Here is a 14,995-nt window from a genome sequence, read left to right on the forward strand (position 1 = left end):
AAAAAGAAATCCTAGTGGTGCTTTTTGTGAGAACAGTGATAATTGGAATTCTTACAGTGATGTCTGTGTTTTTTTTCTTTTTCAATCTCTGGTATATATTCCTATTTATCTTTGTAGCTTGGGTCTTTTTCTTAAAGAATTTTTCTAACATGAAACCTAGAAAGAGTGCAGCTAATGCATTCTGTGCAGAAATGTCAGGGAATATTTCATGGACTAGCCTGGCTGCATGTTCCTGTCTGCCTTCCTGTTGATGCACTGTCATTCCCTGCAATCTGTTTGTGCAGATGTTGCCCAGTGTGTGCCTCTAAACCTCCAAATTGTCAAAGGAGATTCTGCCTCTTCCTTCAGGAGATTATTTGGTAGTTGCATAAATACATTCTCCTGTCTCAAATTTTCCCTAGTCTAAATCTTCATCCTGTCTTTCCATTGAAAATTGTCTGCCCCTTTGTTTTTCTTTCCGACTAAAGTGACCTTCAAATGATTTTAGAGTTTCATTACATTTCCATCTGTCTTACTGCTCAAAATTGTCCTTCCAAGCCCTTTCCTGGATTATAGAAGAATGATCCATGTAGGAAATTCTCTTTGACTGACCTTGTCAAGATCACCAAGGAGGAGCAAGGAGTGGACCTGAGGAAATTCATGTAAAAGCCGGATATTTCTGAGAGGAAGGGAGCAAATTTGAACAAATTAAATAGAGATGTAGGCTTATGAGGGCAGAGAACAAAGAATAAGTGTGTCCACTGAAATTAAGGGATGGGTTTCCATGGGAATCTGTCTTCCAAATAGCAAGGGAACAGTCAGGAATAAACACATAGCTGGAAAGTGAAGAAATGGCTGGTAGGAGTAGAGAGGGAGCCGCACACCTTGACATACAGGCTTCCTGCCAAGCCCTTGTCTTTTGTAACATTGCTGGGATACAGTTACTTGTAAATAAAGGTAACAGCTTGTAAGTCTTGCTTCTGTTTGTAACACATCAGAAATGTGTCCTCCTGAGGTCAGTTGCCCTGTGCAGTTAATTTGGCAGGAGAGCTGGTGCTGGCTGGACAATTCCTGGTGCTTCAGCAAGTGAGAACTTGAGTGGGTGGCCAGTTTATTCTGTGACTTTGAATGTTCTAATTGTTGCCCCCAGAGGCTGTGCATGACCTATGTATGAATTGCATTTCACTCCATGGGCAAGGAAGGGGAGACTGCTTTAGCTGTCTGATGGTCATATCTCTTTCTATTGCTACCAGCCACACTTACTTAGTTTGAAATACTGCTGTAGTAATCCTTCAAATGAATCATGAATGTTTGGGTACAGAGCAGTCACTGCTGTGTTTATACAGTAGTTCCATATAGAAAATTATACAAGTTAAGTAAGTGGGAACAAGAGCTCTTTAGCTTTCAAACTCTGCACAATACTTGGCCTTTGCCAGATGGAAGGAACATTGTGTCCCTCTGTTGTGGTTTAACCAGTGCCAGCAAGCAGCTGCTTTGCTCACTTTCCCACCAGCATGATTTGGTAGAGAATCAGACTGGTAACAGCTGGAAAACTCTTGGGTTGAGATAAAGACAGGTTAATAGGAAAGAGCCATGCACACAAGCAAAGCAGAACAAGGAATTCATTCAGTGTTTCCCATGGGCAGGCAGGTGTTGAGCCATCTTCAGAGAGCAGGGCCCTGTCACATGTAGTGGCTGCTTGGGAAGACAGATGTCATCACTCCAAATGTCACCTCCTTCTTCCCCCCACTGTATACACTGAGCATGATGTCATATAGTCTGGAATATCCCTTTGGTCAGTTTGGGTTACCTGGCCTGGCTGTGTCTCCTCCCAGCCTCCCATGCACCTTGAAATTCCCTGTCAGTACAAAAGCCAGAAAAGGCCTTAGCTCTGTGCAAGTCCTGCTCAGCAATAACACAAACATCCCCATATTATCAACCCTGTGTTCAGCATAAATCCAAACCCAGCTGCATACCAGCCTCCAGGAAAAAAGTTAACTCTACCCCAGCCAAAACCAGCACACCCTCCATAAATCAGTTTTAATAGGATCAAATCAGAGACTTGATTATCCAGTGCTGTACCGTGTCAGCTAACAATGGAGATGTTTCCCTGGCTGCTGTTTTAACAATAAGACAAAATTCTGGAGGTCTTAGCTTTTAAGTCAGAACTGTCAGAATGCCACCAATAAATATACTGTTTCTTAAAATGACACTGATTTGTTGGGAGGTCAAGACTTTATCACCACTGCTACTTTGTAAGGGAATAAACAGTCTGTAACAGTATGAGAGTAAGCAGTAAATGAGACAAAATGTGACCTGGGTTTGTAAAGAGTGGTAACACCAGTACAACCACTTTATTTTTAAAAGACTTGCCAGTGAGAGGAAGAAAAGGAGTATACCTAATCTGTCTGATGTCAGCAAAGTGTTTTATATCGTGCCATCTATATGGAAAAGTGGGCATGAGTACTAGAACTTAAAGATGTGTAGGAAGAGAGTGAGACCTATAGATATTGCTGGTAGGAGAGCAAGGGAATTGCTGGTGGAGATCCTTAAGTGCCATGAACTTCTTTTCCTTAATAGCCACTGGCATAATAAAGTCAAATCATGTTCATTAATTGAGCTTATAACAGAAATTTAGGAGGGTGAATGGGTTGGCAGTATCCTCTGGAAGAAAATATGTTACAAATACTATATAGAGATATATAGATATATTCATAAAAGATCTCACTGTCATATATATGATATTTTTATATATTTATAAAGGTAAGCATCTAATTTAAGATACTTATACCATAAAAATAATTACATAAGTAATAAAGTCTCATACCTGAGGTCTAATAATGAAAATATTTGCCATGAAAGGGGAGTTCCTCACATTTGGAAATGCCAGGGAAAAAATAGTATGTGAATGTACTTGTTCATGGAGGGATGAAAGGGAAGCATGGGATGGAAATACTCAAGTTGAAGTGATCAATGGCAGTGGATATATAAAGGATGTATTTTCAGTATACTTTGAAGTATGAGTACCCCAGTACAAGAGACAGGTGAAGTCTTACACAGTTTCAAGTCACTCATGCTCCAATGACTTTTGGTTTGTGAAGATGATTAAAGAATGGGAAGGCTGTTAGAAGATGGAGAAAAGAGCATGGAGATCCTAACTACTCTAAGAGATGAACCAGAGCACACATACTCCCCCTGAGTTTTAGACAGGGATGGAAGGTTGTTTGTGTTGAATAACAATACTTATGCAAGAGAGAATTTGGGAAAAAAGTTATTAATTTTGTAGCTGGAGCCCTCTCTCACTTGTTATAAAAAGGATGATGTCAACTTGACCAGTTTGAAACACCTGGGGGTTGAATCCATTCAGCTGCTGCTGACCAGAGTTATCCTCTCTCTCTCTCTCTCTCTCTGTAGTCCTTGAGTAGATAATTTGTTGGCTCAGCAGTGCTTAGTACCAGGCAAGAATATTCCTCTTCTGTTAAAGGAAGAGGAAGACCTTGCTAGCTGATAGTTCCAGGGAGTCATGTCTGTTGGGCATTTGCATTCCAAAACCTTTTGTAACAAAGCCTTGTGGTAAAGGGAGTTGAGATTGTTAAAAAGTGCTCCTTGTATAATTTTTAGTGAGTCTGTGAATACCAGCTGCATTGAGTAATCAGTACTGAGAAACACTCAGCAGTTTCAGGTAATGAAGCAGCATCTGTCAGCAGCAAATCGCTGTAAGCACAATTCCACTCCACGTGTGCAGTGAGTTTCCAGAAGACAGGGAATCTTCAGGCATGCTTTGTGCTGGCATAGATGCCTTAGATGTGCTGTTAGTCATGTAGATGCTCCCAGAAGAGCTCCCTGATGGCTACATCCTGAGATAAACCAGAGTGGTATTCAGGGGAGAAAAGCAAAAGCTTTGGAGTGTGGAGCTTCCTTGTTAACATGCAGAGCATTAAACTAAAATTGTGATGAGACCTGACATCACAAGCAATGCCAAAGATTGCATTAAATACCCATGAGTGCAGGGCAAGGCATTGGACAGTTTTGCCTGGTTCTTTTCCTAGAAGTACTCCTGTGAGCATTACTCAGTATGACTGACTGTTTCTCCTTATAACAGGTTTTAGTTGAGACAGCTCTTTAAATAATGCAGGTCAGATATTCTTACCCTGAAGTTTATTGGGTAAGATGTTTTATGCTGTTTGTTCTGGAAAACTTGGCTCTGGATTTCACACCTGCTCAGAAATTTGCTTGGCCACCTTGGATGCTACTTGGACACTTCTCCCTCCATGGGACGTGCCATAAGAGGTCCTACATCCACAGGAATTCTGGGCCCCATTAGAAATCATTATTGCATTATTTTATATGTGCTCATGTCTATCACACCTGCACTGGCTGAAAGTAAACACCAGGCCACTGGGTCCCCCTGCTCTGGGTGCCTGGCTGCCATGCAGCTCTGAGGCTCCCTGGGGATTATTTCCCTTCTCTGCAGGGGAGCCTGCACAGACACGGCCATGCAAATTCACCAAGCTGAATCATGTGTCCTCTATCAATCCCCTACTGGGTTGTCTCTGCTCCAAGCAGTAGGTGTCAGTGTGCATCTGTCATAAAGGAGGTGCAAGTGAAAAACATTAGGAATCCTGAATGAAGTTTTCTGCGTAACAAAGTAGTGTAAAAAATAATTTACCACCTTTAAAGGAAGCATAATTTGATCCGAGCTTGTGAAAGTGTGAAGCTGCTGAGAAAGTAATGAAAGCATGTCCTCTGTGTGATGTGACATCCCAGTAACAAACAGCACACCCCTTTTGTTTTTAAACTCATTGTTTTCACATTTTGTATGTCATCACAGCACTTCTCTTTGGTGGCAGTGTGTCAAATGAAGTAGTTGTCCTGCAATGGATCCCATGTGAGTTTTCAGTATTGCATGTCACAGTGTGATAGCATTTAGACCATATAAATACCTATGAATAGGAACTTCCTATGTTCAGGAGGACTTCAGGAATTTCCCATCTTATATCATATTATGTCAAAGCCATTTAAACATCCTCAACTTTGCTGAAATAACAAAATGGTTAAAAGTTTTTGCATGTATTGAGGCTTTCTTACTGCTGTGCTTGGCTTTTAAAAAAGCAAAATCAAGAACAAAAGCTACCTTTGCTTCATGAATAAAGCAGATGGACTGTAAATACATCTCAGGAAGGTGACTTTAGTAACAGACTGCAAGTATAGCTTATGAATTAGGCCATTAGGTATGGTCAAGAATTAATTAAATGACTTCATAAATGAAAACCCAATCTGGGAAAACACTGTGCCAGTATGTCAGTTTCCTAGTTTGCTCTGTTTGATGTTTTTTCTTTCCTCTTTTTGTCTAGATGCTAAGACATTTTTCTCAATGGTGACTTGAATGAAAGAAATCAGGAGAAGGGGCATTGATATCCAGCTCATTGATATCCAGCATTTGCTATCACAAGATGCCCAACACAGACCAGACAAGGTGCAGGCATTGCATGAGATAATTCTCACTCCAGTGCACAACTTTTAAACTTAGGGAGTACTAAAAGACTTGAGTAAACTAGTTAGACAGAACTGGGAAGTGCTAGAGGTCAGACTTCCCAAAAGGAAAAGCATGAGGGTCATAAGAAACAAGTTCAGAAGTTCATAGTACTTAAAACAGTTGTGTGCCTTTATGCAGGTTTTCTGGCTGGCTGAAAGTAAAAGTCTCCCAGCACTGGGAAGCTGTCCTGCTGCCTTCAGTCAACTGAGGAAAACCTGTAATTTATATGAAAAGTTGATATTTCTCAGCATGCTCTGCAACAGCAGCTGCATAATCTAATAAAGATAATCTAGCTGTGGAGATAATTGGCCGTAAGTATCAGTTAAGTGGAGCAGATGTGAGGAGAAAATAATTAACTGGAGTAGAACATGAGTTCCCATTGTCGGGATGATTTACTGAGCAAGGCAGCTGCCTGCACAGGCGGGCATGCCAAGAGGGCTCTTCCAGGCTTGCCCTGCCTGCTCCCCATCATCCAACAGCAGAGCAACTTGTGCCACCCAGGAAGTTTGGAAAACCCTGCAGGATACACCCTGCCTGCCTGGTTGCTTGTCTGGGCTCTGAGATCCTTACAGGGTGGTGTCTTTGCCTGGGTTTGCCAATGTGCTCTTGCACTGCCTGTTCTGTCCTGCAGCAGGCTCGAATCCTCACACCACTGTGTAACTCTCTCTCCTCCAGTTGTTTTGGATGTGAAGTTCTTTGGTGTAAGGTTGGTGGAGAGTAAGTAAAGCAATTTAGCAACATATTTAAATTAAGCTTCAAAATTAAATAGCCAGAAAAGTTACCGACTGTGGAATTAAAAGCAAGTTAGTGTATCTAGAAAAACTGATTTAAAATATCTGTCTTACTGGGAGGGGGCTAATAAAAGAGCATTAAGTTATCACAGAGCTAAGGATAAACTTGGATTCAGTATAATAAAATCAATGTCAGAGCTTCGTTTTGTAGTTATCTACTCACCTGGCATATAATGGATGCTTCCTTGTAATGGTACTTCCTTGTTGTTTGTCAGTAGTTTGAAAATCACCCTGTTACTATCTTTCTTACAGAATCTGTATTGCCTGAATAGGGCTTTTATAGGTACAGTAAATTAATTGTTATACGTCATTAAAAATTAGTCAGGTTAATGTACTTAAAACTGAATTGGTGTTGGTGAAACATACAGTTAACTGTGAATTAGAATGTACTGGGGTGTTTGAAAATTTTTTATTGGTAGAAAAACCTATATCCTTTCTTCCTCTCCACTACCACTTTCCTGGCATGAAAACAGAGAAAAAAACTGTGATATGAAAGACAGCCTCACTCTGTTTGGCTTGCATGTAGGTACTATAAAAAGGTGATACAGCATTAATCTACTCCCATGGGTGAGGGAGCTGTAGCAAGGACATGAATTTTATCTTATGGTGTGGGTTAGCCTACCACACCAGCACCTTACTTGCTAATATGTCTCCATGGGAGGCCAGGTCTTAAAAACAGATTTGGGCTGGGGAGAGGCCACATGGTTCCTGTAAGCAAAGGGGAAAGGAAGTAGGGTGCTTGAAACGTGCCCTTCAAATTCCAATGCCATCCTGTAGTCGATGCTAGATAAGGGAAGCCTGTGATCTTGCATATTTTATTTCCGGTATGCAGATATTTTATCTGTAATAGTTGTTTGTGAATTTACTTGAATGAAATTACCTGAATGGCACAACTGCTCAGGTCCTGCTCAGGTAATGTGGAACTGGCAAGTCATGACTGCTCTCCTGATGTGGCACCACTGTGGGTGACCTGTGCTGGGACTGGAGAGTAGCCCTGAGTGAAGCTGGGGCTGGCAAGGATGTGTGTGGTCAGACCCCAGCTGAACACACTGGCTCAGCCTGAAGCACATCTAGTGTAATTTGCAGCTGGGCATTTGAGGGGAGGAGTCACATTGGTTTGTTGGTTAAATTAGCTGTACTGACCCCTCATTTATCCTTCTCTTCTTCTGTTGCCTTCCTGCTGGCCAGGTGACACCCAAACCCAATAAAGCCATCTGGTTATCTGTGAGTGCTGCAGCTTCTTAGCTAGCTCTACCTCCACACAGTGAAGTGCAAACTCTTCAAGGGAAGCAGAGAGGAAACTAAGGCAAATCAGCTGTTGATGTTTCTGCAGTGAAATTATTTGAGAGAAACTAGTGAAGACTGAAAACAATGAATGCATATTATGGCAGGAAGAACATCTTGCATCCAGCTTGGCTTTTGTACCCTGACCACCTTTTACTGGGATTTATCCTCCAGTTGTACTCTGCTGATACAGGGATAATTTGAAATTAAACCCCTAGGCCTATAGTTTATTTGACTTACGGGAGGTCACAGGAGGGATAAATAGGCAGTGCCACCTTATCTGCAAGGCCGAGTCAGCTGAGTCAGTGAGTGAAAAAGGGGCAGGATGGGACTCAGCTTGGCAGAGGGAAGAAAGCAGTGACATCTGTGCCAGGTCAGCTTGTTCAGAAGGGCTCTGAACAGCAAGTGATAACATCTACATTTGTGTCAGCTCTTTCTGAGCCTGATAACAGACTGAGGTAAAAAGAAGCATGCATGGATTTTATTTTTTAAAATATTAATATGGTCTTCGAGCATGTTCAAAGAGAGAATAGTTTAACAGAGAGAGCAGTTAAATATTAAGTGTATACATTTTCAAGTCAGCTTCAAAAGGCAAAGATTTCTGTGATGAGGCTAAAACACCAGCAGCAGAAAGTCCACAAGAAAACAAAAATCTGTAATGCATTGAGGTTGAAATGCTTGCTGTTAGACTTTTGCCTATTGCATGGGAATGACAGGGAAATTAATTGTTGAGGATATTGACTTGTCAAAATTTGCCACATCACAGTGGGAGTAAAAATTCCTTAAGGGAATTACGTGTGCCATGTGTACACAATTGTTGTTGAGACAGTTCAGACCTTTAAATCTTAGCCCTGCAAAGAACAAGAGGTTTTAAGATCTTATATTGATAATAAGATGTAATTTTCTTCCCTTTTTTTCTTTTATACAGTGCCCATGTATCACAAGTCAGTAGCAACGTTCCTGCTACAGGAGAGTAAGTGTCTTCTACAATTTTGTAGCTGTCTTTCTTGGAGCTTTTTAAAGTATTGCTGGTTGTTTTTGATTTCTCTTTAAGAGCTGTTCTTACATAAACAAAAAGCAGGGAGGATAAAGGATTGTTTCCCAAAGTAATTCATCTGCAATGATAATAAATCACTTCCTTCTGAAAATTCTCAGGCCCTTGGTTCTTTGCTTACTGTGCCTATGATGTTTTGCTTAGGCAGAAGTTGGATATTTCAAGAAGCTGTTTGCACTGTGTCATCCTCTTGCTCCTGTTTGCTCCCTGTTGCATCCCAGCTGAGGACGTGACTTGACCCTACTGCTGTGACTGGGAGGGGCAGAGCTAAAAGGAGTGGCTCCTTTGGCAGAGCTGGGAATTCCCAGTGGCTGATGGGTTTGCAAAACTGATCTTTGTCAATAGTGAAATGCAGACATACTTGCCTAGTTAAACCATCTGGGCTTTTGCAGTTGCCAAGGTCTTCTGACTTTTCCAGGAACTGCAGTCCCAGCAGGTTTTCAAGTATAGCAACTTAGCTTTTGTAAAGGAGAAATCAGTCCAAGCACAGATACCTATACTGTAGCTACTCAGTTGAAAATTAACCAGCAAATTCTGAAATAATATTTTAATTATGGAAAAGAAGTAGAAGCCATACATGGACTTTGGACGTGCATGTTTGAAAAACCCATTCTTCAGTGACTGCTTAAAGCATTTTGCAAGAAACAGAGATGGGATGGGGACATATACAAAAATGTGTTTCTGTATGATCTCCTTGGAAAAAAACAAAATGTCTTTTTCCCATAGAAGCTTCTTTTGATGAAGGAAGGAAGGGAATATTATAAGAAAATGGGAGTACCAAAATGAAAATTTGGTTGTGTTGAAAGTTCATATAGTCCCACATCTTTAACCAATGCAACTGCAGGGTGCTGTCACACCAGTGTCAGGGTGGCTGTGGACACACAAGAATGCAGCCCAAAAATGTGTGAAAACAGCATGAACTCAGAACAAAACCCATGCTTGGTCACAATGCATGTGAGGAGTTTGTAATGAGCTACTGTTTGCTTTCTGTCATCCCTCTGTGAGCCAGCAGTGAATCATCTTTTTGCAGGTGATCCATTGCCTTACTGAGCTGGTATTGCAAAACAGGCTTGACCACTGTCAGCATGGCTGGGTATCAAATTTTGTCAGAGCAGGGGCTTTTAAGTGAAGGATGGAAGTTAGGCACCAGTGTCAGTAGTTGCAGTGAGTAAAATTAGTTGTTTTACTTAAATTTCAGACATCCCTAAAAATAAAAAGAGCAAATTGGGAAGGCTCAGCTGTTTTGAGGAACTTGAACCAAATCTGAAGATTTTGGCTTTGCTCTTTGCATATGTTGTAGCACTGGAACATTTTGTGCTGCTTTGCATAACCCACAGATACCCTTGTTTTATTATTGTTGCAGAGAGTGAGCTCCACAGAGTCTTTGAGCTGAATTTGACCTTATTTTTCGGCTTGACAGGTATTTAGAGAAGACAATCCGCTCAGCCGTGGAGCAGCATCTCTTTGATGTGCATGGCTCAGGTGGCCAGAGTTCAGAGGACTCTGAATCCGGGACATCTTCAGCCTCTTCTAATGTGTCTGCCAGGCAGAGGAGGAGACACCACAAAGAGCAGGAGGAAGCCCGGAGAAACAGAGACATGTATGAGCCTGATTTCTTTGTTTTGGAAAGTGTGTTTAAGTCTTCCCCAGCTGTGTCTTCTTATCAAGGCAATGCTGCATTCTGTTATGAAAGGAGCATTTTCCCTGAGTTGAAAGTGCAAAGCAGACTGCAGTGCCTGTGCAGAGCTCTGTGGCATCACTGGAGCTGGGAGATTTAGAGTTCACTAGATCATGGAGTGGGGCAAAGCATGATAAGAATCTGGGGGGGTTATGCAGTCAAGTTTTTAATTATAGTATTTGGAATTTGTAAGAGATACAGTATTTGCTGCATTAGTGGAAATTCCCAAGCAGTTGGCTCTGCTGCCTGTAACTTTTTTTTTAGATAAAAAATTTGGACTCAGCTGCTTTTTTGAATTCAGAATGTCTTAAAAAATGAGATTAAGTTCCTCTTTTGTGTGTGGAGGCACAGCTTGTGTTTGGGTTTAGTGAGGAGACTTGGGAGTTTGTCTGAAATTAGGATTTTGATCAATCAGAATCTAAGATTTTCTTTTTATCCACACTATTACACAAAGTTTAAGCATGACTTAGTAGTGGATTGCATGAAATGTCTGTCAAAGAGTAAAGATAATACCTATTTTTCCATTCATACTCCTCTAGTTGTAACATATATTATGTGGCACAAATGTATACCCCCACAGCTTTAACAAACTTGTTTCACAAGGCACAGCTGTATTTGAGAAACTGTAGCACAGTCTTTGCAAGGTTACATTCTAATCAGTACTTAACTGGTGTCTGTCACACAGCACTAATTCTTGTAAAGAATGTGTATGCCTCACTGCAGTATTGGATTGCTAGGATTTGAAGCTGATTCCAAAATAAACATCTATTCTCCTGTTGTTGTTTCCTGGGTGCTGAGTTCCCCAAATTCTGTTGGACCTGTACCTTCTTATATGAAGCTACTTTTATACAGGTGCATAGTCATCAATACCTCATGTTAATAATGTTAATATTGCATCCGTGGTATTTCCCAAAATGTGTCAGTGCTGCTGTTGTACAAAAAAAAAAAAAAACCAAAAAAAACCACAAACAAACAAACAAAAAAAAACCTGCACCATTTTCCTAGTGAAAGAAAATATACTGTAAAGGTGGCCTGGGAAATTGGTACTTGCAAGTCATCAGAGTATCTGGCAGCAGCTCCAAAGTAGTTTTTCTTGTTAAGTAGCCCTGCTGACAGGCTTCTCAGGTAAGTAGGTCAGAGACTGGCTAGTGTACGTGTTTGGAAGCATATAGTACTGCAGGGCTTTGCTTCAGTGTGTGTTACAGAGCTGCCTCTAGATATGATTGACACAGTTATTCAGGCTTGGTCCAGAAAGCCAGAGTCAAGGATTTAAAGCACGTTGGAAGTTTTGAATGCTGGCTGTGGTCCAAATTGTTTTCCCTGGTTCCCTTAGGTCACATTGCTGGGTAAATTATCAAAATTGAGAATTCCTTTCAAAATGTCTTTCTCTTGGTTTTTTTTTTTGGTTATCAGTGACTTCATCTCCTTGTCTTGTGATGGATCACAAGAGGATTTGTAATGTCACAAAGTGGGACTACAGGCAGGAAGAGTATTTATCACAAAATCACATAGGTGAACTCCCAGGCTTTGAAGATTGCATGATCTACAGGCTCAGAATGTGCAGTTGGCCTGCTGAAGGGTTTATTAAAACTTCCACAATGGCAAATGTCTTATCTTAGGAGTTTAGTCAGAGATTTATCATACCTCTTTGTATCTCTTTTCCACCAACAAAACCTAGAGATCAGTCATCGTCAAAGTCACTGGAGCCTTCTAGTTTTGTTTTTGTTCTGGGTACTCGCCGTGCTGGCACTGTCCAGATACTGCAGAGTAACTGGTTTCTTATCACACCAGTCAAGTCTAGATGAATTCTCCTGCTGTTCATGAAAGCAGGCTTTGGAGTTGCACAGCACTGTGTAAGACAGCCACACAGAGGGTTAGCAAATGTTCCAGTTTCAGTGTCAAGTGTAAGCAAGCTGCCTTTAGCCTCTGGCAGGGTAATGAGATGTCTTGTGTTTTTCCTGCTCCCATGGTGTAGTGATGTGTATGTGCATCTTCACTGTTGGACAAAGTAGAGGGAAGACTACTAAACAAGTTGCAAATAGAAAACTGCCTGCTGAAGGATCCAAGAGGGCAAAATAAGCCATATGCCAGGCTTCTGGTAAACATGCACAAACCCTGCAAGCCCAGAGAGTCTCAGTGGGCGCATCACATGATGACTTAGTGCTGGCAGTCCCATTCTCTTCCCAACATAGCAGAACAGTCCTCTGTCCTAGCAGTTGCATTACCATTGCAGAGGTACATTCCCTTTTTATGTTTCGTGTAATTCCCAAATAAAAATCAAGCATTTGGCTAAAGCACCACAGTCCTATTCTTGCATTTGAGAGTTATGAGTAAGAGGGCCAATTATGCAGTGTCATGCACCGGAGATCCCTGGACCGCAGCTGTGAGTCACTTTTCTAAATTAAAAGCACGTGTCTCAAAGGAAAATATGCTTCATACTCTCTATAAAAATTTCACAGGCAGCCAGGGGCTAGTCCAGCTTCCATGTGAAGTTTTCTGTGTGTTGGTTTTAGTGGCAAGTGAATCAAATCCCAAACATTGATCCTCAAAGCTTTCTCACCTGAGGTGTATACACTTGGTTTTTGCTCCTCAGTGGAACTTAGCATGGCATAGTGTGTGTTTTTGGCTGCACTGGGAAGAACCAGAGACAGTGGTTTCATAGGGAATAGATGTTGCTGCTGGAAATGCACCAGTCAGTATGATGTAGTTCTCTATTGCTACCATAAATGTAGCAAGAGAGTGTTTTAAACAACCTCTTGTTGTAATGTCCCTTTTCTTTTTAGGGAAGTTGTCAACAAGGAAAACATTCCTTCTGGATTCAACAGTCTTGAAGATTGTATTCTATCTGCTCAAGATGTAGAAAAACTACAAGACACCAGCTCCTCATACCTTAGTGAAAGGAATAAATCAAAACGGCAGAAATCCAGCACCAAGCTGTCAGAGCTTAATGACAACCAGGACAGTCCTGTGGTAAGCCAGCACACTGCACTATTTGATGTCTGTTACTAGGAAGGGAAAAACTCTTTTTTCATTTCAGTTCACATCTGGTTCCTTTAGGTAGCCATTTTTGCCTGTGGTACAAACCTCAAGTGCCTGTTTTAGACTATGGGAAACACTGGATCCCACACTTGTAACCCTTGTGATGAGGCAACTGAAGAAACCTTATTTCTGTTATGATACTCTATGTGTAGTCATTTTCTCTTTCTACAACCTTTTGCTTTTTTCTTTTGAATTTGGTGGAGCATTCTGGAAAGCATAAAAGGATATAGGTCTTTTTCACAGTCTTTCAAAAGCCTTGCAAGGAGTTTGGAACCTTAGATGTAGGTTTCCACATTCAGGTCGAGTTTATTTTCATATTCTTCCTAAGTTCTGAAACTAGATTTCAAGCGACTACTTGGTAATGAGATGGCAAAGGTATTTTATGCCTTTTCCCTAAAGCCTGTGTTTTAGTCTGGTGCTTGTAATTTGGAAAGTACTTTGAAGTGTGTTGGTCTGAAAGGTGATCCCTCTATCCACCTTTTACTGGAGACATCAATGACTTTGTTATAACATTGTAAAAATCTGGAATACTGTAGAAATTTTCCAGCATGTTCTTGTGTGATTTTCACAGTAGAGGACAGTTTGCCTACTTCTACATGCTGTAGAATAAAACTGGTTCACCCTCCTTCCCTCTCAGCCAGAGTGAGCACTGACTGGAGTGTCAGCAGCTGAGAAATTACACTGTGCTTCAGTGCAGGGTCTGCATGCAGAGGCAGAAGCACTGTGCCTGCACCAGGCATGCATTGCATGGTGAACAGGAGCAGCAGCAGCTGTGTGAAAACACTGTCCTGAGTTACAGGACATTTCCTTCACTGGTACATGATTAAGTTTTAGAGCCTGCTGAAAGCAAATTCTTAATGTGACCTTGTGTTTGGACTCATTTTGTTTAGATCACAAAATTGCAATGATCTGATATTCATATCCTGTGCAGAGATTCTAGAAGAGAGAGGGGGATTTGCTTTTCGTTATGATCAAAAGAAGGCAAGATGCCAAAAATTGTACACTGTGCTCAATTTAGTAACTTAAATTTAGTGCTCAGTATCCACAATCTTCTCATGTGATACTTCATGAAAGCAGAGTATGACAGACACATTCACACTTCTGTCTTTGCTTGTAGCAATGCACTTTAAGATAGGCAAAGGTCTAGTGCTTATGATCTTTTCAGCACCTTTTCTCTGTGCCTGTGGAGTGTAAAGCAGTTTCAATGTAAATGAGAATTTTTCTCAGGATTTAGGAAAGGAAATACTGACAGAAGTATCCACTTTTGCTGTGGACCTGAAAAGCATTCATAAAGTCTTCAAATGTGCCCAGAAGAAATGGCCTCAAACTTAGCTGTGTCCACTGGACTTTACCCTGCCCTCATTTTTTAGTCTCTTGAAGGGCAAAGGCTGAAAGGAACTTAAAATTAACTAATCTTGTATTAAAAGCACTTTGACCAAGATGACCAGCTGTGTGGTTTTTGCTTGTCCTCCTGTAGGAAATGTCACGAGTGGGATGATCAACTGCAAGTATCATTATGAAACATCTTGCAGAGAGCATGGTGCTATTGTCTTGGAAGAGCAGAAGCTGCTTTTTAAGTTTTAATGAGTATGTTTATTACATTCTTGCATTTCAGAGTCTGCCAGAAGGATGTG

At 41.1% G+C, this 14,995-nt stretch overlaps 1 protein-coding gene across 10 annotated transcripts in view; it reads left to right on the plus strand.

The window, feature by feature from the left end:
* The window catches only part of FAM13A (family with sequence similarity 13 member A), a 115,026-nt gene that overhangs the window by 70,116 nt on the left and 29,915 nt on the right, over window positions 1–14,995 (plus strand). For 7 of the 10 annotated variants that reach the window (XM_079305781.1, XM_079305784.1, XM_079305783.1 and 4 more), the window contains 3 exons: window positions 8,519–8,563; window positions 10,065–10,244; window positions 13,106–13,292. In XM_079305781.1, the coding sequence (XP_079161907.1) occupies window positions 8,519–8,563; window positions 10,065–10,244; window positions 13,106–13,292 (412 nt within the window). The remainder of the gene's footprint in view (window positions 1–8,518; window positions 8,564–10,064; window positions 10,245–13,105; window positions 13,293–14,995) is intronic. The other 3 variants (XM_079305785.1, XM_079305790.1, XM_079305782.1) reach the window with 1 other exon arrangement.

Source organism: Erithacus rubecula, assembly GCF_903797595.1.
Source record: "Erithacus rubecula genome assembly, chromosome: 5".
NCBI classification, from domain to species: domain Eukaryota; kingdom Metazoa; phylum Chordata; class Aves; order Passeriformes; family Muscicapidae; genus Erithacus; species Erithacus rubecula.